The 22506-nt window shown below is 42.5% G+C and overlaps 1 protein-coding gene across 2 annotated transcripts; it reads right to left on the bottom strand.

Annotated features, from left to right (window-relative positions):
• Positions 1 to 1438: 1438 nt before the first annotated feature.
• On the bottom strand, positions 1439 to 15958 carry FAM133B (family with sequence similarity 133 member B). Of its 2 annotated transcripts, XR_014540336.1 has the most exons (12): positions 15773 to 15958; positions 12391 to 12488; positions 11429 to 11507; positions 9944 to 10018; positions 9740 to 9772; positions 9223 to 9291; positions 6761 to 6856; positions 5552 to 5599; positions 4474 to 4569; positions 4019 to 4063; positions 1995 to 3415; positions 1439 to 1952 (listed from the first exon to the last, which is right to left on the bottom strand). XR_014540336.1 is itself a non-coding variant. In XM_083578903.1 (11 exons), exons 1-11 carry the CDS (start codon positions 15794 to 15796, stop codon positions 3329 to 3331), a joined length of 750 nt encoding a protein of 249 aa, XP_083435029.1. In that variant the 5' UTR covers positions 15797 to 15958; the 3' UTR covers positions 1439 to 3328. The 2 variants fall into 2 exon arrangements, 1 of the variants encoding a protein (XP_083435029.1); XM_083578903.1 differs by having other exon boundaries at positions 1439 to 3415.
• Between the last annotated feature and the right edge of the window lie 6548 nt (positions 15959 to 22506).

The raw sequence follows: 22506 nt of genomic DNA, 5'->3' as shown, positions 1-22506 counted from the left end.
ACAGTGGATGGCCTTTTAGGTGTTCTCTATGTGAATATGAGTTCATTTTTTGAATAATAAGAATTATATGTCACGGGGGGGGGGAGTGCTTCAGGATTTTAGAGATGCTTAGGTGGGGCATGGCCAAAAAAAGGTTGGGAACCACTGGTCTAGAATCTCTGTTCATCCTGCCCTATGGCTAGAAATGGTAAGCAAACACTTTTTCAAGGAAGCTGTGCAGTATTATGGTTATCTTCCAAGAATTCAATGATAAACTTGCAAGTAATCCTCATGCAGGGACGCAGGTGGCGCTGTGGGTAAAAGCCTCAGCGCCTAGGACTTGCCGATCGAAAGGTTGGCAGTTCGAATCCCCGTGGCGGGGTGTGCTCCCGTCGCTCGGTCCCAGCGCCTGCCAACCTAGCAGTTCGAAAGCACCCCCGGGTGCAAGTAGATAAATAGGGACCGCTTACTAGCGGGAAGGTAAACGGCGTTCTGTGTGCTGCGCTGGCTCGCCAGATGCAGCTTGTCACGCTGGCCACGTGACCCGGAAGTGTCTGCGGACAGCGCTGGCTCCCGGCCTCTAGAGTGAGATGAGCGCACAACCCTAGAGTCTGTCAAGACTGGCCCGTACGGGCAGGGGTGCCTTTACCTTAATCCTCATGCTACACATAGTTATCTGAAAAGTAATCTGTGCATAGCCTGCACCAGTTTTAGACAGCCCAAGATCACTTTACGTATGTATGACTTTGAGTCAAAAGGAACTTAGGATTTCCCACAAGATAGTACACCCCACCATAGTACTGGACGCCATCTTGACAGCAATTTGCTTTTTTAAAAAACTTCTGCACTACAAGAAACTGGTGGGAGGAGGTATCCAACCTTGAGACCCACTGCTTTTTCTCCCTATGTTCTGAAAAGGCTAACAAAACAGGCTTTCTGAGAACAATAGTAACAATTTACTTTCTACCTTTGCAGTGACCCAAATTAATACAATGGAAGCTCGGGTTGCAGATGTAATCCGTGACGGAGGCACGTCCGCAACCCGCAGTGTTCGTAACCTGCAGCGTTCGTGTCTGCGCACGTGTGTGACGCGATTTGGTGCTTCTGGGCATGTGCGAGCAGTGAAACCCGGAAGTAACCCTTTCCAGTACTTCCGGGTTTCCCGCGGTCTGTAACCGGAAAACGCGTAACCCGAAGCGTCTGTAACCCGAGATACCACTGTATCTTTCTGCTCATCTGCTTAACAGGCAGCTGAAGAAGCAAGCATCACTCAATCTCAGGGCTGTTCCCTATGGAGGCAAATTTATATAGCTCATTGTGGCTATTCCTGTTACCGTAGCATGTATATGGTGCTACACTTTATTTCTAGGGGAGGGGGAAATAGTTGTTTGGACACACTCTGTCTCTCCCTATTTCCGGTCCACCTGTCTGACACACACAGAGACAATGCAGAAATGAATATTTTTTTCAAACATTATCTTTACTAAGTGTCTGGCAGTAATTTTGAATACCAAGACATAGTTGCATAACAGGTCTGCCACGGAAGTTGTGTAGAGTAAAATCAGCTTCAATATGAAGCTGTTTGATATCATCCCCTCAGCTTTTTACATGCTAAATATCTTCAGCAAGTGTGCATTTAAAACATAGGCATGGATGCAATAAAAATCTGTAAGTAATGCTGCATGTGAAACATAATTATTTTTTTAAAAAAAATCCCATCGATTACAACTGTATTTCTCTATTGGTTAATTTAAAAATGGGACAAATTCATGCAGAACATTAATTCTAAATACCTTAATGACAACACAAATAATAATAATAAATGCAACAGTGTTTGCTGGGGGGGGGGGAAGAGAAATCAATTAACTCAATGCCACCTCAAATAATGTTAAGTACTCAGTATTATTTTGATTCAACAGGGGTAAAATCCTCACTTTTGGGGCATCAGCTATGCCACATTAGGCTGGCGTTTCCTTGCTTATCCCAGCAGCATGTGCTACAGGTTCCGAATAAACCAAGGACCAGACTAGATAGGAACAGACAAATCACATTTGTTGTTCGCATGCCTGTTCATGCATAAAGAGGCAGGGAGAGGAGGGTAGGGTCTTTTTTAAACAGCAAAAGTTGGGGGTAGCCTCTCTTCCCACCCACCCCCACCCTCCTGTGTCACCTCTCCAAGTTTTGTTGCTCTATGCACCGTTCCCCTGGCTCAGCTCCAATACCAGAAGTGAGCTAGACTAGGGGGGAACAACGAAGCACAAATGAGAAGGCTGCCACATTTCAGCTCTCCTCAGTCACATATGCTTTTTGTTATAAAAATTAGACACTCCACACTATTATACGTGAATGGGGTAGCCATGTAAATTAACAAAAGCGACTGTCCCCAATCGCATCTAGCTTTTCCGTAACCAGTCATCAACACAACTGCTCTTCTGCGGGTCCTTATTTACTTTTCACAGGGAAATGTCTTCTCGGTGGAATCTACCCCATATTCAGAAAGAAAAATGGCTGATTAAAGTACCCTTGGAAGCACAGCAACAGCATCAGCAAACACTGGTGCTGCTTGCAAGGATTCAAAATAAGCTGTCTGATCCAAGAGAACACAAACATCCATGCCCCCCACTTTAAAAAAAAGAGAGCAAAATTATGATACATACACACAAACTGACATTTGTACAGGTAACTGACATACTCCTCTTTCAAAAAATGGCATCAGTAGTAATGAAATGTCACAGGAGTTGCTATGCTGTGTTCATCTTTGATAATGAATTTTGCATATTTGTAAAAAAATATAATGAAAATTTAAATTTAACCACCCGTTCAAAAATAAAAACACCCAAATTCATTGTTTGCTTTATGGGAATAGGTGCACAGGCAGGGTGTCCATCTGTAAGGGCTGGCCCAGTCATTACAGTAAACGGTTGATCTACATGCACAGTTGCTTACGTGTGTGAATCGGGGCCTTCCATTAAAATGCAGGGGGACCCATGGGTGCAGGGTGCACATACAAAGACCCTGGAATGGGCAAACCCTTTTCTGGTACCAACCCTATTTTGCACTGCTGTTACATCATTAAGCCATGTGCAGGGCTTATTTTAAAACATTTAACACCAGTCACTGGGGCCGAGGGGAGTGGGGAGTACTACATATATTTAAGCATCAGGCAACAACAATGGCTATTTCCAGCCCAACTGCACTGGGCAAGCTGAAAGTTTAGAATATTGTTAATACACAAGAGAACTCATGCAGTTTGGTAAAGTTTTGTCGTAATTTTCACAGTTGCAGTTCTCTCTAGTCTCATTGCACTTTTGATAGGAAGGTGTTGGGGGAAAGAGAGTCTTGACTGAAGTTATTCTGAGTAAGAGCTTGAGCTGGCCGTCTTCTTTTTTTTCTTTTTGCCATGTTTCTTGTGCTTCTTCCGTTTTTTTGTTTTATCCTTTAAGAGAATTTAAAATATCATGAACGATCACAGGATACTGCAGTCGATTCACTCAAATATAGGCATATGTGTTTTCAAAGGAAGGATTAACCAAAGCTATTCTGAAATTAAATTAAACCAAATAGAGAGTAACACCTACTAAGCAAAACAGTGTCTGAGGCCCCAGTGTCAAACCCGGGCATATTAAATAAGTTTGAGAAAAATCTAGCTAAAAATCCAGGCAATGTCGTTTGGAAACCTTTTGCCAAGCAAGCACAGTTGGCAGCACTGTCTTTAATGGTCTGATTCAATGCAAATTCATTGTTTAGGTCCTTATTTCTGTGCCATATACAAAGTAAGGATAAGTAGGATATAAAGCAATGCAGCCAGTCAGGTGATTGCCACCCTCAGCTCATTTGGGAGAAAGGGGAGGGATGTAAATTTAATAAACCAATAAATAAAATTCTGCTCTCATTTATGCCAAAATGCTGAAGTCAGAGAAACTCCAGGAGACTTTGAAATGGTAAGGGGGGTGAGTTTGTGCCGACACATATTTATGCCAGTCTGAAATTTAAAATCAGTTTTTGTTGGAAGTTATTTGATAAGCAGGAAAATGCTTACATTTTTCTCTTTTTCTTCACTGGTTTTCTTCTTTTTTGCTGGTACCTATGTGGAGAGGAGCAGAGTAATATTTTCAAATATGCTGAAATACACATACAACAGCAAAATACCAATATTGTCTAGTACTGCTGTGGAGAAATAACATTTCCTGTTCTCTCAAATATGCAGAAATCTTTATTTTTTCCAACTACAAAGTCTGCTATCCTGTACACAGCTTCACAATTCTTACATTTTTTCAGGTATGTGGCAATTAAAAAGCAACCACAGAGGCCCATACTAGGAACATCCAGGTGGGAAGGATGTCCTGCTCATATGATTTATTCATTCACATTCACCTGGAATGGCACATATGGCAAAATGGCTCCCATATCTCTGAAGGGACAAGTTGAACAGGACGTTTATTTGCTGAATTCATTTGTTTTTACATTAGCTTTTGACTTTATAGGCATACCAACCTCCTCTGTGTGTTCTGATTCTGATGAGGACTCTGTGGATAACATGCCATCCCCACGATCTGCTTTTTTCCTTTTCCTTTCAAGGCTTTTGGTATCCTATGAAAGATAAAAGCCACATTTTGTGTATTGAACAATCAGAGGAATATACAGTGCTACCTCGGGTTACAAACACCTCAGGTTCCAAACACTTTGGGTTACAGACTCCTCTAACCCGGAAGCAGTACCTCGGGTTAAGAACTTTACCTCAGGATGAGAACAGAAATCGCGCACCGGCAGCATGGCGACAGCAGAAGGCCCCATTAGCTAAAGTGGTACCTCAGGTTAAGAACAGTTTCAGGTTAAGAACAGACCTTTGCAAAGAAGTTCGTAACCAGAGGTACCACTGTATTACAAACAACTGGCTTAAAATTTATGCACCAGTGTTTGCATTTGAACATTTATTCAAGGGCAAAGAGACTTCAAGCTAAAAATTAAAAGTTAAAACCTGAGAGGACAAAATGCATTCATGTATTCATAGCAGTGACCAGAGGAGAAATGACTGCTAGGAGGAGCGCAGAGAGAAGAAGCGCCATGGTGCATCTGCAGTAGCACAACTGGACACCTTTGTCTGCCCCAGCTGCAACAAAACATGTCTCTTCCATATTGGTCTACAGCCCCAGGAGGAGCTGCAACCTTCTAACAGCTAGGCTTCACCCCCCAAAGGTGCATTCCTCTATTGCCTCCCGAGACAGACAGATGCTAGGCAGTATAAGAAACCTGAAAGTTGCTTTATACAAATAAAGGTGGATAATAACTAGCCATGTCGATAAGTAATGGCAGAAATTCACTGACGAGAAGTGAGAATTGCACCACGATTTTCACAAACAGCCCAGCCCATTAGAACGCTCATTGACATTCACGATTCAGAAATGTTTGCCCTGTTTGGCAAAGTCTTATTTCCAACAGTGAAAGAAGCACTTATGAAAATCTGGATAATCAAATTCCAGCTGACAAGTGCTCTGAATAGAGACACTGAGCTTCTACATGAACCCTAAGTCTTGAGGTAGTTGCTGTTTTACAATTTATGAAAGTATTTTACCTTTTCTCTTTCATAGTCTTCCTTTGCCCTTTTATTTTTTAAGCTGTCCTAAATAAAGAGATGAAAAGTAGTTATGTGTAATGGCTTTAGGGGTTGCTTGTGCGTAAGTTACCGCCGCTCTAGGCCAGGTTGCCTGGTTAAACCGTTTCTCTCTGGACAGCCATCCTCTCCGTGGCTGTTCAGTCGCTGGCAGAATCCGTCAGTGGGCGTTTCTTGAACCTCTTCCAGCAAAGAGGTTATTTGACGCCAAGTCGCCGCCTACTTTCCCTGCGCGGAAGTCTTCTGCGCAGGGTGGGTGTGGGCAGCGGAGGACCTGTGCTCTCCTCGCTGGTCTCCTGCGAAGAGTCCTGGAGCCTCCTCTCTGCTTCCCCCATCGGCCCCCCTCTATCCCTGGTGTTGCGCTGATTTTCTTCCCCAGCCGGAGACCTGCCTCTCTCCCTGCTTGGCCCCTCTCCAGCATCGCTGTGGAGCCTCGCCTCCTCCTCTAGTTCCGATGGCAGTTCCCTGACATTATGGTATAAAAGATAGCCCTTGTGCTGTAAGTGGTTATAAAATCAATGCTACCTGAAGTCTAAACATTTCCTATGATGAGAAATATGACTCTTGCACAGTTAACAATTTATTTGTACTCTGGAAGATGGATGCTCATAACAAAGCTTCCAGTCATGCAGAAACAGCTGCTGTATTATTCTTACAATACAGGGTAAGGCTGTTCTTAGTTGGTCAGCAACTACATTTGCCAGTAGGTGAATCTAGACAAAAGGACAGAAGGGAACGGCACACTCCCTGTGACATGCTATCACACACCCACGATGCACCACCCACCCACTTCTAACTGATCTTGGAAATATCACTCTATGGAAAACAAAAATCAGGGATATTAAGATCTGATGAAGCGGAATTAAGTCCACAAATATTATTTTTGCCATCATGAACTATTTGTCTTTAAGGTGCCATGAAATTCTATGAAGTTTTAAGGTATCTTCAGTAGCAATGTGTATGGCGGGGCAGTAGGATCTCCCACCAATCCGCTTCTCTCGCCAGTGCCACCACATGGCACCATCTTCACTGCTACTCCACCCCAGCACTATCCAGGTTAACAGTAGCAACGCCACCAAGTGCTGGGTGGGCGGCTCTGTACCACTACTCACACCGCTACTGGGTATCTTAGGAAAATGTCAAGGTGACTAATACAATAGGACACTTTACCTTGCCGTCCGAGTCAGAATCTGAACTAGAGTTTTCAGATGATTTCCGTGAGGAGCGGTGCTTCTTCTTTCTTCTCTTTTTCCCTTGTTTCTTATCCTAGCCACAAATATTTTAAGAAAATGGTTTGATTTTGTTCACGGCAAATCGTTATCTAAGCATTGAGCTTGGATCATTTTGGCATCTACTGTACTGCTGCACAAGGATGGCTGAAGCTTACACAGGCAACTTAATTTTTAGTTATCAAGATTAAATCCAATGGCTTTCTTTGTCCAACCAAACACTACAGTTCTTGCCTCGTTGACTCAAGTTTAAACATCCAGAAGGTCATTAGCAGTATTTTTCAGTGAAAAATTAAAAGGACAGATGCAGCCCATAAAAGTACACTGATAGCTGCATAAACACTTGTTTAAAAATCCATACATGTCTAAAGTCCCACTGAGTTCAATGGGGATTTGCTCCCAGATAAGTGGATATAATATTGTATCTACAGTATCAGTAAAAAAAGATACATATTCAGCTCAGACTAACTTGAACTATTAATGTGCTAATTATTGCAGCTCAGCTAGTTTGGATCCTGTTTTTCTTTGCAAAACCTTGAAGGGTTCTTCTGGAACCTTTACCAGATACTTTCCCCAGCACAGTGATTTGATGTTTTGTTTACTAATGCTAATCATTTTATTGTTGTTCTGGCTGCTGTTTTTTTATATTTTGTTGGATCACTTGTCTCTGGAAACTATGGAGTGGATTGGTCTCAGTTTCCATTCAGAGTGCTTAAGCTTTTAAAACTCCCTTGATGCTTTTTTGCATTTCTCTTTGTTGAACAACAACACTGAACGCATTGTTTTGGCCAAGGGCTCGCTTTGTACATCACAATTCTACTCTGCGACAAGCCAAACTGAGGCCAGAACGACACTTTGCGTGGTCATCTTGTGTACTGAAGAGCTCAACAACCAGTTATTTTCTGCCAGGGAGCACAGGGAGGAGGAGATCTGCAACGAAGAAACTGGAAACAGAGGAGAGGGTGCCTACACCTCAACATCTTTCCACTAAGATTCCTCCAACCTACTTTTCACATAGCTGGGTAGTGATACCCACATTTCTGTCTTATACAGGACTGGAACCTAGGTTAGGGGGAAAAGCAGGTTGCAGGAGGCAAACAGCAGGTGGAGAAAGGTAAACACCCACTCCAGTAATTGCCTTCTCTTCTGCAAATTACCCCACCTGATGCTACTTTGCAGACAAGAAGCAGTCACTGGGGCTTTAATACACGAGATGGCTGCCTAATACACAGTTTTGGCCTGCACAGTGTTAATAAGGACACAGCCTTTTAAGCTTTTGCAGCACTCTATCTTGCCATCTTCAGAAGAACAATGCATGCTAAACATTTAATCCTGCAATACATTTAGGCACACCAATACTTTAAGGGCCCTCAACAACTTAATCAATGCACTGCCTCGAGGTAACATTTTCATCTCTTCCACACACAGAATGTTCATTTTTGCTGGCTGTTTATTTAACAGCCTGTTTCTGCTCTTCCAGTAAAAATAACGTAAGTAGTTTTGAATTGGGGAAAAAAGCAAGAAGTCTCTTACTCCCACATGCTAAACACAATAGTCATTCCCTTTGAAGGAGCACCACAGGCATTTTACTGACTTTATTGAGCTGCAGCTCCCTCTCCTCACCTCTGATGGGCGAGTTTTCAAAGCCTCTACCATGTTATCTAGTTGAGATGAACTTGGAGAAGACTAAGGAAGGAAGGACTTGGGAGAGTCAATAGAAGACCCTCCCCAAAGATGAGAGCCTTTACATGGATGAAATAGATGAGATCTACTTCTGAATAATGGCTGGGAGCCCACAATCTATGCATGGCGACAACTGAGCTTCTTCCTCCTAACAGCAGCCTAACCCGAAATTCAGGAGCCTGTTAAGTATCCTGACTAACTCCTTTCCTGTGGGTATGGTTATCTGTAGGTTTTCATTAACAGATTGGACTACATTTTCCTTCCTCTGTTCAAATGTGCAAGGGCCTGCAATATAGCAGAGGCTTCCGTGTGAGGGAGGGGAAGGGAAAGAGGCAAAATTATTGACTTTCCACTGCAGCCCCCACTCCCATTCCTTCAATGCAGTTCCAGATGGCCTGGAGCAGGTTTCCAGGGGGCTGCAGGAGAAATGGTCAGAAATCCTTCCACCACCCAGTCACTTGTACCAGCAGGAGCATCCCATATGTAGTATCCCATGTACAAGAACTCAATCCAAGCCAATGTACTTAGGATGAGGGTGTAGAAGACTTGAAAAAAAACCTGTTCCTGACAAGGTTGCCTTCCTCCTGATCAAAATGACACACACTGGAGTTTTTATTTCCCCCTACATTCGAATGCAAACATATTAAAATAATTGAGATGAAAAGGGGGAACTGGCACAATTTCACAGAAAGGGACAGTTTCAGTTAACAGCATTCTTACCTCATCTTCAAAATCAGAAGAACTACTGGAAGAATCAGAGCTTGATGAGGAAGAGGAAGATGGAGACAACTTGACCAAAGACAACAAAACGTAAATTTGTGAGATGCAGAATTTGTTAGATAAATGCAAAAATGAACAGCCCAAGAAGATGGCCCCAACAATTACTCTCTTGACTGCCAAACACTGATATTAGGATACAGTCTTTAACTAAAGATGTGTCATTTGGATTTAAAGCCAAGATTAGGTATTAACAACACATAAAACAGCCTTCAAAAACATTTTTTCCCTTAAACCAGCTTTTCTGTACACTGGGACTCCAGATACTGCTGGACAAATGCCCATAATCCCCAGCCAGCGAAGCTAATTGTCAGGGGTGATGAGATAGGTATATGATCTAAAAACACCTGGGGACCCAAGGTTGGAGAAGAATGCCTTGCACCTGTGTACTTAACTCCCTTAAGTTAAAATGTAGATCAACTTGTACATTGGGGGAAAACACCCTGAAATCTTTGCTCACCCTACTGGATTTCTTCTTCTCCTTTTTCTTCTTCTAAAAGGAAATAAATGAATCTAGAATTAGTATGTCCATGTGTGTGTGTCATCGATGAAGTTAGGGTTCTACATTCAGTGATGTGTTCTTTAGTAGGAGTTGTACTGCCAAACAGCAAAGGCTATCCAAAGATCCAGACCCCATTGCCCTTGAATGTTAAAGATGTTTTACCTCTTTCTTCCTTGAAGTGCTCTCACTTCCACTTAACAATTTCTCCCGGTGTTTTTCGAGTTCTTTTTTCCAGTTCTGAAAAAAAGCGTTGGATGTAATCAGTTGTAATTTCACGCAGAGCAGGCAGTCAGCTTCTCCCTTCAACAAATAAAACTCAAAGCCATGGATACACGAAGGCTATTGATGGAGAACTTCCAGTGAAAGCTGTGTTAAGACTGTTGCTGGAAGAACTGCACAGAATCCTCTGGGACATTTATTGTGGTTGAAGCTTCCATGGAACAGGGTCTGCTAGATGAAGTGGTCTCAAGTCCATGAAAGCGTAGGCCACAATACATTTGTTAAGGTGCAATCCTAGACACATTTGTTCAGGAGCAAGTCTCATTTAGTTCACTGAGACTTACAGGTATAGGGTACCCACATACCTGAGTGGAAGTCCTAATGAACTCAACAGGACTTATGCCTGAGTAGATGTGCACAGAATTACACTCTTAGTCTTTGAGATGCCACAAGAATCTTTGTCATTTAAAATGATATGGTATGTCAGGCCTTGAATTTTTTTTCTAAAAAACCCACAAATATGATAAAAAAGAAGCGTAACAAAATAGTAAAACCTTAAAAAAAACCTAACTAACCATAAAGCAACAAAAATAACCAGCATTTTCTCTTAACAATATCAACAATACTAGCATTATATAAGGGGGTTGGAGCAGAAATAGCAGTCTGGAGCATATTCAGCCTTTCTCTCTCCTGAACATTTTTCTTAAAAAGTTGCTCTCACAAACTTTTAAAGCTATATTATTAAGAACTTGGAGAAAGTTACATAGCGTTCCATCCATCCTAAGAATTGCTGAACATCTAAATCCCTTGGTGTCACTAATAGTCTTCATTCTCCAAAAGGTCATTATTCTAGTATAAAAAGCAAGGCTTTGTCCTCACATACTGGGCTACAGCGGCTGTTCCTAGGAATGCGTACCTATAAGTGCTATGTCTGTTAACCTCCCTTTGCTCTTCTCTTTCTCCTCAGTTTTTAAGGCTTCTGGCAAGAATTTTATGTTTGCTGGTAGTGATCGCTCCTTCGTGGGCACTATGTTCCCGTAGCACAATGGCTCCTAATAGCTTTGTCAGAGTTATCGGAATACATTTCAAAGGTATTTCAAGGTCTGACAGAACTTTCCATTTTAGCTCTTGCTGAGCAGAACAATCTGCAGTTTTCACAGTGGAAGCTTGCAAAATGGAGGCCTTACAAATTAGATGTTATCATTTCCTGGGGAGGGGGAAACAGCATTTAGCAATAATATTGGATTGGCAAGGGACGAGATAAGCAACAGTTTCTATCACTCTGCTACAGTTTTAAAGTAATACAGTAAAAGGGCAGGCAGATGGCTGGGGTGGGATAACAAGACAATTTCATTATGCTTCTGAGAGTAGAGCAGGAGGAAAAAAATCTAAGTAATCTATCTACATAAAGTTAAACCAGTAACAAACCTCATTCATCCTTTCTTCAAATTCTGCTAAGGCTTTGGAACCCTTCTTCTTCTTTTCTAGTTGTTCTTTTACTTCTTCCCTTTAACGCAAACAAAACAATATAAAGTCCTGATTTATGAAAATCTTCAAGGCAGCCAGTTGTAAATTCACCATATCTGATACAACAGGCTTGGACCCTAGTTAAGTTAACTTAAGGAAGTTGATGACCCCTGAAAATCTTCTCCAGAAGGTAGTGTTGGTGGGGAGGAAATCCTGAAAAAATATGGGATGGGGCACTGTGAATGACAGGAGGGAGGTTACTATGGGAAAGTTACCTTTCATGAATTTCCTTATGTTAACTTACGTTATGATCCAAGCTATCTATCTATCTATCTATCTAGTCTGGGCAACTGCCTTCAAGCCAAAACCTACTGAGGCTACTTAGATCATACAGCCCCAAACTCTGCCCTCCAGATGTTTTGGGACTACAATTCCCATCATCCCTGACCACTGGTTCTGTTAGCCAGGGATGATGGGAGTTGTAGTTCCAAGACATCTGGAGGGCAGAGTTTGGGGACGTATGACTTAGATGCAAGTAATTATTCCATGGGATTCACTTGGCCTATTATTGGCTGCACTGGCATGTGATAATAAACTACACTTTGTCCCTGCTCCTCTTTTGGTACGACCACAATAAGGAGCTTGGGAGCATTTGCTTCTACCTTCAACTAACTGTAGTCTGTTGTTATGTCTGAACCAAAACAAACTGTGATTACTCTAAACTTTAGTCTGTCTGAAAAAGTCATTTTCGTAGTTAACATACTTGAATTGTTTGGATAAACCATAGTTAAAACCAACATAGCACTTGGCTATGGTTAAGAGTTACATGCAAACCAGGTGATAGCCTTCGGAACTGAAGTCCCATTCTCCTTCATAACACAAGGGCTCTGGAAAAGGAGGGAAGTCATTATGGCCATACATACCATGTTGGTCTTGGTCTGTTCAAGTAGTCTTGTATGGTAGGTCCTGAAGATGGAGCAGGACCTCGTGATCTAGCCATTGCTATGGGATTCATATAAGCCTAAAAGATTACAAAGCGATAAATTCAAAGTCATTCCACTTTGCTGACATTAAAATAGCACCCCAACCTCCTATTTATAGAGAGAAATGAAAGCATTTTTAAATTAAACAACAATAACAACAGTCTTCTTCAGGTACCTAGCAGATTCTTAGAAGACAAGTGCACAGACTTCCTTATGGGTTGATTTTCTGTTTTATCTTTTGTAAACCACTTACAGGGTTGTTGTTGTTGTTGTTGTAGAACCAAGTGGTGTTAAAGTTTTATGGAAATAAAATATATAAATATTTAAAGGTGACAACCACACCATACATTTGAAGCATATTTAAAGCACATGACTTCCCCCAAAGAATCCTGGGAACTTTAGTTTACCCTCACAGAGCTACAAATTCCTTAACAAACTACAGTGTCCAGGATTCTTGGGGGGGGGGGGAGAGACACACGTGCTTTAAATTGACTTTAAATATATGCTGTGGCAGTGACAAAATTCTGAGGGGGGAACCAATGCTTTATATTCCAAGTCCAGTTGCTCTCTGACTATCAAAGAGTGTTGATTTTTAAATGGAACACATAACAAACACTAAATAGTCATTCATTTTGCCTTTTCTCTCTGTAGTCTCATTTTCTGGCAGAAGCTGTGTACACTCAGCCTCTGGAAATCATTCTGTTCAAGAAACACTGGCACACAACCAAGGTTGTAGAAATTAGTGATAATATTTACAGCCTGGGCAAATTTTGAGAGCACCATACAACTCAGTAGCACTGAACATTTGGCCCACAGAAGTCCCTTATTTATCCTCACAACAAGCTGTAATATAGGTCTTTATTATTCTCATCATGGAAAGGTTCTAACTGAAGGACAGAGTGGCTTGGTTCAGACATAAGCTAGTTTTATTCTCTGCCCCCTGCAATGCTCCATTCCCCTCTCCTCCTCCTTTCACTCTTGCCCCATAAGTCAATACTTGAAGGGCTTTTAAAACCACAGTTTCACATTACATCCAAACTGGAAAACTGTGATTGAAGGAACCCTGTAAGTATTTAATTATGGTGCAAAAGAGAAGGAGAAGGGATGAGGAAGTGTTCTGACACAAAGCTAATTCTGAGTTTGGTTTACTACAAGAATGGGCAGGTTCCAAGCTTGCAGGATCTACTGGATCATGCCTCAACAACAGAACATCTGCTTTGCACGCAAAAGGTCCCAAATTTAATCCCTGGCATCTCCAGGCTGGGCAGAGAGAGACTCTTGCCTGAAACCTGGAGAGTCACTGCCGATCAGTGTAGACAAAACTGAGCTACATGGACCAAAGGTTTGAATTGGAATAACACAGTTTCCTAGGATTTCTACTTCATTTTTTGCTAGTGCCACCAACTGGATCATGGTACAAAAGACCTTACACTAAGAATTAAAGAATTCTGAGCCAGCCCAAGAATTGATTTTGAGTACCAGAACAAAAATAACCCTGAAACTTTCTTTATTTCAGCAATATAATTTTGAGTTAGCAGCAGGTATTTCCTCTTCACCATTTTCTGGTTTAAGTTTGACAGCCCCAATGACCATAAGGCAGACTACTACATGGACAAGACCTTCCAGTGGTTCTCAACCTGTGGGTCCCCAGATGTTGTTGGACTACAACTCCCATCATCCCTCAGCTTTAGCCTTGCTAGCTAGGGGTGATGGGACTTGTAGTCTCAAAACATCTGGGGACGCACAGGTTGAGAAAGGCTGCCAGAGTTTTTGCATTTGGACAGTGCCTAACTTGTACAAAATTAGAAATCAATTGAGATTGCCATGTTCTTACTATGCCCCAAATCTCATATATAGCTTTAACACAACACCTTAAGAGATAATAAAAAATAAATAATAATAATAATAATATTATCATGAGCAAAAATAATAAAAAATGCACAGTAAAGAGGATGTCTGGAGGGAGCCTTAGTTACTTGTATCGAACAACTTCTAGAGGTCTGTACAAGTAAGGCCAGACATTCTCTTTACTGTGCATTTATTATTATTTGTGCTCATGATGATACCCTACTTTCAACATTCTTTGCATATGCAATAGCTTTGGGGTAGACATAATGCTTCATTTCCAAATAGCGCACTTCCCTTGCTTCCTGTTGAAATCCTGCAATTTTTTTATACCACAAGTGTTCCAGTGTGTTTGTTGCCTGCTTTTGTTGCACTATAGTGCAAGAGTGCCTCTCCAGATGGTAATAAAGCAGTAACAGTGGGGAAGCATTTCCAAACAGCTAATGAAGTGGAATGATGTGCTGACGGTCTTGTATAAATCCCCCACAAATACACCTTATTGTGCCAATGACACTGTACACCTGCAAAAAAACCCCAAAAACCTGGAGGGGGCCTTTCAGCATCAAATCTCAGAAAGAAACCTGAGCTTGCTTACAGCTATCTGCCTTTACCCAACAAAGGAATTCTATTTAGCAGAGATCACTCAAACCTCCTTCCTCCCCAGGCACTTCAGAACATTTCCATGCTAATGCACAAAGTGTGACCGTTCACATTTCCAATCTGTGCTAATAGCAATGAATGGCCTTGGTACAACTTGAATACAATTATTATTATTATTTTGCTTAGGACAGCTGCAGATATCATTTAGTCACTCCTGCTTTGCCTTTAGGTTTACTTGGCCAGCCTCAAAACATCAAAACCCTATACCCATACGGTGAAAAAGCACACCAAAGAAAGCACCGGAATTACGTATTCAAACAGGATCACAAAAGTGGAAGTGAAAACACCAGGGGGACTAAGAAACAGGGTCGCAATCCTTAAAGCAAAGTCGCAAAATGCCCCGTACGGTTAAGTTCCTGCCACATTGCAATTAGATCTGCCCGCCCAACAGATCCCCTGGCTGCCACCTGCTACTTGCAGGAGGAAATCATGTTTTTTTAACCTACGTACTTCAGAGACACTCCAAGTCCAATGGGGCGCAGAAAGGTCCCACCATCCCCATTAGGGTATAAATATATATATATTTTAATGACCGCCTCCCCATCCCGGATTCCCCAACCGGGGGGTGGAGAAAGAAAGACCTGCCGTGTGCATGTCTGGCACAGTCCATCCCAACATCAGGTCCCCCCTCCCCAAATAAACTTCTCAGGTGATCGCCAAACCATAACAGCCTCCCTCCCCTCCGTCCTGCACCCCAGGTCTTTCACTCCCGGGTCCAGCATCCCCACCCAGTCCAGGAGGAGCCGCCGTGGGGCCTCCTTCCAGAGCCTCGCCGCCCCCCAGAGGCCTCCCCTCCAGCGCGGCGCGACTTACTCACCACCCGGTTATCCCTTTTGCCCATGGCGTGCAAAAAACCTGCGGCGCCCGGCGCTCGGTCAGAACCGCACCGGCCTAGCCGAGCTCCCTTTCTCCGCTACCCGTCAAGTTGTTGATTTTTTTCCTTAACCATCGAAACGCTACCGAGCATGCTCAGTGGCACCCGAGCATGCTCAGTGGCAGGCCTCGAAGCACCCATGCCCTTCCTTCCTTGCCCACACTCGGGAGTCGGGTTGCAAAAGCGCGCTGCTTGGGAATGGGTGGACGATTTCGGCGCGTCTGAATGAGGGACTTGGGAGGCTCGCAGGTCGCGCTGCAGCAGGAATTGCTCGCCCGCTTGCACTTGTGAGCAAAGACTGGTTCTGCAAGCAAAAACAGCAGTCTGGTTTGGAAAGGGGTGTCTGTAAGGTGCATAAAAAGATCCTCAGATTGAGGCAGGGTCAGGCCGCGTTACATTTGTGCGGTGCATTTACCTTTCGTCAGAAAGAACTAATTGCAAGAGAGGGGATGGCGGGCGGGCGTGGGAGAAAGTGAGCATGAAGGAAAAAATATATGGAATAATGCAACTGCTTAAGGGAGAGGAGGAAACACACTCTCCTCCCTCCTATCCGCTTCAGGTGTTCCTCGCCCCCACCCACTTAAGGGATTTCCACATTGCAGCCCCCTCGCTTGCGCTTCATGCACCCGATTGTGTCCATACCCCAATATGGGGAACAAATCTGGGTGCTGCCGTCAGGATACATCTCCAGGTCTTGGAAAAACACACTCCCTGTTGCAGCGTCTGGGGGGGGGGGGGAGAGTTTCAGACGGCCTGCAGCGACTGCAGAGCAAGCCAGCGGGGTCTTCCCTTAAGAGGGTCCCAGGCAACATAGGCTAGCCTTCTCCCAACCTGCGGCTCTCCCCATGTTTTAGGCTAGAGCAGGGGTCAGCAAACTTTTTCAGCAGGGGGCCGTTCCACTGTCCCTCAGACCTTGTGGACTATATTTTGGAAAAAATACATACGAATGAATTCCTATGCCTCACAAATAACCCAGAGATGCATTTTAAATAAAAGCACGCATTCTACTCATGTAAAAACACGCTGATTCCCGGACTGTCCGCGGGCTGGATTTAGAAGGCAATTGGGCCAGATCCGGCCCCTGGGCCTTAGTTTGCCTACCCATGGGCTAGGCTCTTGTCAGTCGCAGCCCTCAGGCCCCTCTGGAGGCTGCAAGCCTAGCAATACTGTATGCATGGAGTAAAAAGTACAGCCAGAGGAATGATTTGGAAGCTGCAAACTGCAAATTGGCAGGGGATAGGGATGTCTGCAGAGACGAGTAAAATAAATAGGGCCTATCAAAGGCAGCCTTTGCTGCCTGAGCCAAATGAAAAGATGATGCCTCTCTGCCCCCCCTCCCTTTCCATATGGGAAAAAACAAAACTGATCAGATTGACAGCTTGAATCTTACTTCAAAACTGACAACAGAAGTGTTTTTCCACTGCCTCTGAGGACAACAGGCCAGCTTAGGACACCTACAGTAGGCCACAATCCCTCTAACATCTTGGGCACATCCACACCATAACTTTAAATCTCTGTGATACCACTTTAAATAGTCAGGGCTTCCCCCAAAGAATTCTGTAGGTTCTTAAGGGTGCTGAGAGTGGTCGGGAGTCCCCAGTTTCCCCACAGAACTACAGTTCTCTGAGTTCCCTGTGAATTGGATCTCTGAGAGGAATAGGGGTCTCCTAACAACTCTCAGCACCCTTAAAAAACTACAGCTCCCAGAAATGTTTGAGAGGAATCCATGGCTATCCATCTATCCAAGTGGTGTCAGATAGATTTAAATGTATGGTGGCCTGCTTACCACCATTTTATATTGGCCTTCCAAATCAGTATGAATGTTCATTGCAATATAACCAGTGCTTTTCTTCTAGAGAAAAAAAGTGTCGGTACTGTGTATCCTTGAGTACCTCCAGAAAAAAGCACTGCATTCATCCCATAAACAAATCAGAATGACTGCTCAGTAAACACTGGGTGTAGTAAACACTGTGAAAGCTTTGTGCTCTCAAATTGGGATGAATGCTGAACAAAAAGGTGGTCTGGAGGAGTCCATATAGTGTATTATGTATACCCCACTGTTACTGTTTGTAACTCTTTGATGTAACTGGATATTGGAAAACCAGAACATATAAAAGGAGTATGAGATGTATCATGATTATGTTTTTCAGTGTATGTGCAATGACCCAAAGAAAATCAGAACAAGCTCAATGAGAAGCACAAACCATTTTAACCAGCAGTGAGTAAGCACACAGAATCCACACATTTTTGAAAAGAAAACTGTAGTCCGGGTAGGCTTGAGAGTGTCAAGGGAAATTGATTTTAAAACCAGATGTGGCTGAAGTACTAAGTATGAACAGTGAGCTCATATTATGTTGCTAGGTCAGGAGTGGGGCATGTCAAGCACGAGGGAAGCCTTTCTAACTGGCTCGCCTCTCTTCAGGTCATGTCCCTCACAGGCCTTCCTTGAATGCTTTTGTCAGCCTGGAATGTGTCCTTAAAATGCGATAATACATATTGCTTTCCTGAATGGAAGGTGAAGGTGTATTCAAACCTCTGGCCTTTACAGGGATGGAACGTATTCTACTGTACAAAGGAAAGAGTCATATCCACTGCTGTACCCATTTTTGTCTCTGGTCTCTCCTTCCACTGGCATGCGGCCTCCAGAAAGTTGCTTATGAGGGATGCAGGCCTCAGGCTGAAAAAGGCTCCCTCCTGCTGCAAGTCACGCAGCTTTCAGTTAGTTAAACATTTAACTGTGTGGGATGAAATCGTACATGGGAGTTTTACATACAGTGCCTTGGCTAGGATAGTCTATTCGTGTCAATTGCTACAGTTCCACTGACTCATATCTAATGGTTTTCATTAGCTGCAGCAGCACAGAGACGTGAGCTGTTGCACATGAAATAAGCTTGGCACATGAAAACAACTGTCAGGCTCTGCCTGCTTGCAATTGAAAAGCATTAGCTGGCAATTATTTCTCCACACGTTGCACCGAGAATCTCAAGTTTAACCTTTCCATCTTTAAGATTTTTCTTAGGAGGCTGTGAATAACTCTCACAAGGAGACACATGCCGGCTCTGTGACCTCCCCATTGTATCCCATGCACTGCTGAGGCTCATAGGGTCACTCACTTCATTTGTTTACACAAGATGAGCACCAGGCTCACAATTTTTAAACTGGTGCTCACCCTTGTTCAGATCATATTCTAAAATTATCTAGGTGAGGGCCAGGGAACCTGTGGTTCTCCAGATGTTTTCAAGTGGAGGTAGGATGGCCATCTGTCATGGATGCTTCAGTTGAGATTCCTGCATTGCAGGGGAAGGACTAGATGATCCTCTGGGGTCACTTCCAACTCTACAATTCTATTTTGCTGGACTATGGCTCCCATCATCCCTGACCATCAGGCTGATGGGAGTTGGAGTCCGGCAAGTTCACCATACTTGCATCTAGATTCTGGTGTTTTCCCCCCCAGCTGTCAGGAAATTTCTCTGATTTATTTTAAGAGATACCATGTTGAAGACCACATTTATATTACATTGCTTTTAGTTTAGACAGATTGCACTAAAGTTGATAGGGAGCATCTACTAGTGAAAAATAACAATAATAATAAATCACAGGAACCAGGTGATGTTAATCTGTTTTTTTTTAAACACCATAACATTGTACACCAAGGCTTTTATAAATTCACAGGTATTTCAGATTTTAAAACAGCATCCCTTACAAAAAAGATGTCTCTCAGAATATGATGAGTCCCTGCTGCATTGCAGAGTTACAGGAAATTATTCAGGGCATCAAGTTCAAAGTACACTTAATATTTGTTTGAGAATGACCCAAAAACTCCCATTTTGACACTTGCTAGTTTAACACCCCCCCCTTAATTTACAATGATTAGTATCTTGGTAAAGACTATCACAAAAATAAAGATAAAACCATTTAACAACAAATCTCACCATAATATGTTCCCCCAACCATTCGCCTATAGAAGGATACACATAATGAATCAATATTTTGGTAGGCATGAACTCTTGCAACTAAGCCTAAACCATGAAAACGGTACTTTTGAAATACAGACTTTCATATCCAGATGCCAATATTTACTTCTAGCTCTGTGGCTTTCATTTATGGTTCAACAATTAGGTTGCCAGCATTTTAATCAGCGGCTTGATCTACAAGCATTAGCCAGTGATAATGTTCATCTCAGTGCTGAGAAAGGGGTCATTTGCTGATTTCAGCAAATCATGCCACTAATAAAGAAACGGGAGCAGGCTAGTCAAAGCTTTTGTGGTAAGCTGGCAATCCTATCAATAAACACAGAATACTTTGTAAGTCATAGTTAAGAGAACATAACAAGAGCCTGGTGGATCAGGCCAGTGGCCCATTTAGTCCAGCATCTTTTTCCCACAGGTGCCTGTGGGAAGCCTGTAAGCAGGATCCAAGCACAACGGCCCTCTCTCCTTCTGTTACAAAAACCTTTATGTACAGTGATACCTAAGGCTTACTCTAATGACAAGAAATCAGTGAAACGGCTTTAGGTATCCGTCACTGACTAGTTTCTAGTGACAATGTCAAACCAAAACACAGAAAATAAATCAAGCTCTTTTCTTCTAATTTTAATTTCCAGCACGATCCTTTTCCACTCTACTGTTCTACATGTACATTTCGCTTTACCAAAACTTTCAAGTTTACATACATTTAAAAAAATCCAAAACAAACAAATGAGACCTAAAAAATACTACATCCAATAAGCTTTCTCTCTTCAGTTGCAAAATGCAAATATTATACTATGCAGCTCACTCAGATTATGTACTTTATATCCTGTCTAACATTTAGTCCCTACAATCAGATTAGCAGCTTGCATATCTAAAACATTTTAAGGCAACCTATATTGTAAAAGCACAGACCTTCTACACTTGCAGCTACTGACACGTTCCCTAAAAAGGCTAGTAATATACTACACTTGTTTTTAACTCTGAGAAGCCAATAGTAGTATCCATTTTAGTAAAGAAAAGCACACATCAATTAAAATAGCAATCATTTACATTGCAGATAAAATAACTTGGATATAAATGTCCATCTTTTCAACAAATGTTGACCCCAACAATTGGGTCCAAGTGCTGTTACTAACCATGTGTCCTCACTGCATCAGTCAGTTACGAACCAGGAACCTGAGACTGCAAACACTCCCTTGCAATTGTAAACACACTTATTCCCAAGTAAATCTCATTGGTTTCAATGGAAGATGTTGAAGAGCAACTATGCTTAGGGTCGAGACCTTGAAACTGTCGTCTTGAAATGACTTGCACTGCAATGATCCTGTAGAAAAGTCAGTTGGCTTCAAGAAATGTAAATGAAACTACTCGGGGATAAATGGGTTGAGGATTGAGATTTTATTCTATTTCTGTAACAGCCCAAGCCAGCTGAGCTAGAGGAATTGACTTTAGTAGGATGATTTGTAGCCCTGTCACCAATATTTGCACTGGCATATCTGTCTGCCAAAAATGGATACAGCTGCATTTTGTATCATGGTACTTTGGATGCTCAATCAAAAACATTTATTTGGGACAGTAAGTTTTAGGATCACTCCATTAGTCTAAACAAAAAATTTTTTTTCCTTCCAGTAGCACCTTAAAGACCAACTAAGTTAGTTCTTGGTATGAGCTTTCGTGTGCATGCACACTTCTTCAGATACATTTTTTTTGTTTGTTTTGACTATGGCAGACCAACACGGCTACCTATCTGTAACTGGATCCATTAGTCTAACTGAAGCATGGGAACTCTACATGCACACATAATCTTATCAGTTTGCCTTAATAGGATAGCCCAGTGCTGCTCCCATCTATTCAAGTGAATGGGGAGATCCATTTACATGGGAGCTCTGCTTACACATCCAAGCACCCAGAGTTTAAGAACCAGGGGACACAGTCCATGTGCAGAACCTTCCCGTTCTCTTCCATGAAGGGATCCATGCATGAACAGGAGATTCTTGTCATGTACAGAGTGATCTCCTTGTGCTTAGATGTGAAACTCCATGACCATGACGTTCTAGACTTCCATTAGAACCATTGGATTAAGGCTATTGCATAGAAGTTAAATCCCACTGATTACGATGGAGCTGTACTTGGGACCACAGCTGAAACCAACTGAAGCATTTAGCTTAATTGCAGGCGACAAATTATACCGCTCTTGTATATTTGCATGTTCAGGCCCTAGGACTGAAGGAATATTAACTTGTGAGGAAATAAAAATACATGACTAATAATAATAATAATAATAATAATAATAACTACTCAATGGCACATGTACAAATGAAAACGTGTTTTGATTCTAAGAGAATGCACCATATTCCCCACATTCTGGATTTCAAGTTATAAAACAGGTCTTTGAAGCGATGATTTTTACATATATATATATAATATTATATGAATGCTCAGGTTCACAGGGCAAATTCTGCCCCAGGCACCAACCTTCTGTGTTTACACAGTGAACCCAGACACACAGCCTTTCACACAACTCTCTTTAGCAGGAGGGGGGATATTATAACAGGGTCTAAACAGCAGGCGGCTGAGGTGGAATGCAGGTGTTCCCCACCATATACACTATTCTGTCATCAATATGTGGCAAAAGCAAAGGTGGAATGGCTGAAGGGGAAGGCATTTTAGGTAGACCACTACAATATGGCATTGAGGGACACAGCA

The sequence above is a fragment of the Podarcis filfolensis genome (genome assembly GCF_964270895.1).
Source record: "Podarcis filfolensis genome assembly, chromosome: 12".
Classification (NCBI taxonomy): domain Eukaryota; kingdom Metazoa; phylum Chordata; class Lepidosauria; order Squamata; family Lacertidae; genus Podarcis; species Podarcis filfolensis.
Note: the sequence above shows the minus strand (reverse complement) of the source record. Positions and strands in the feature narration are given on the sequence as shown.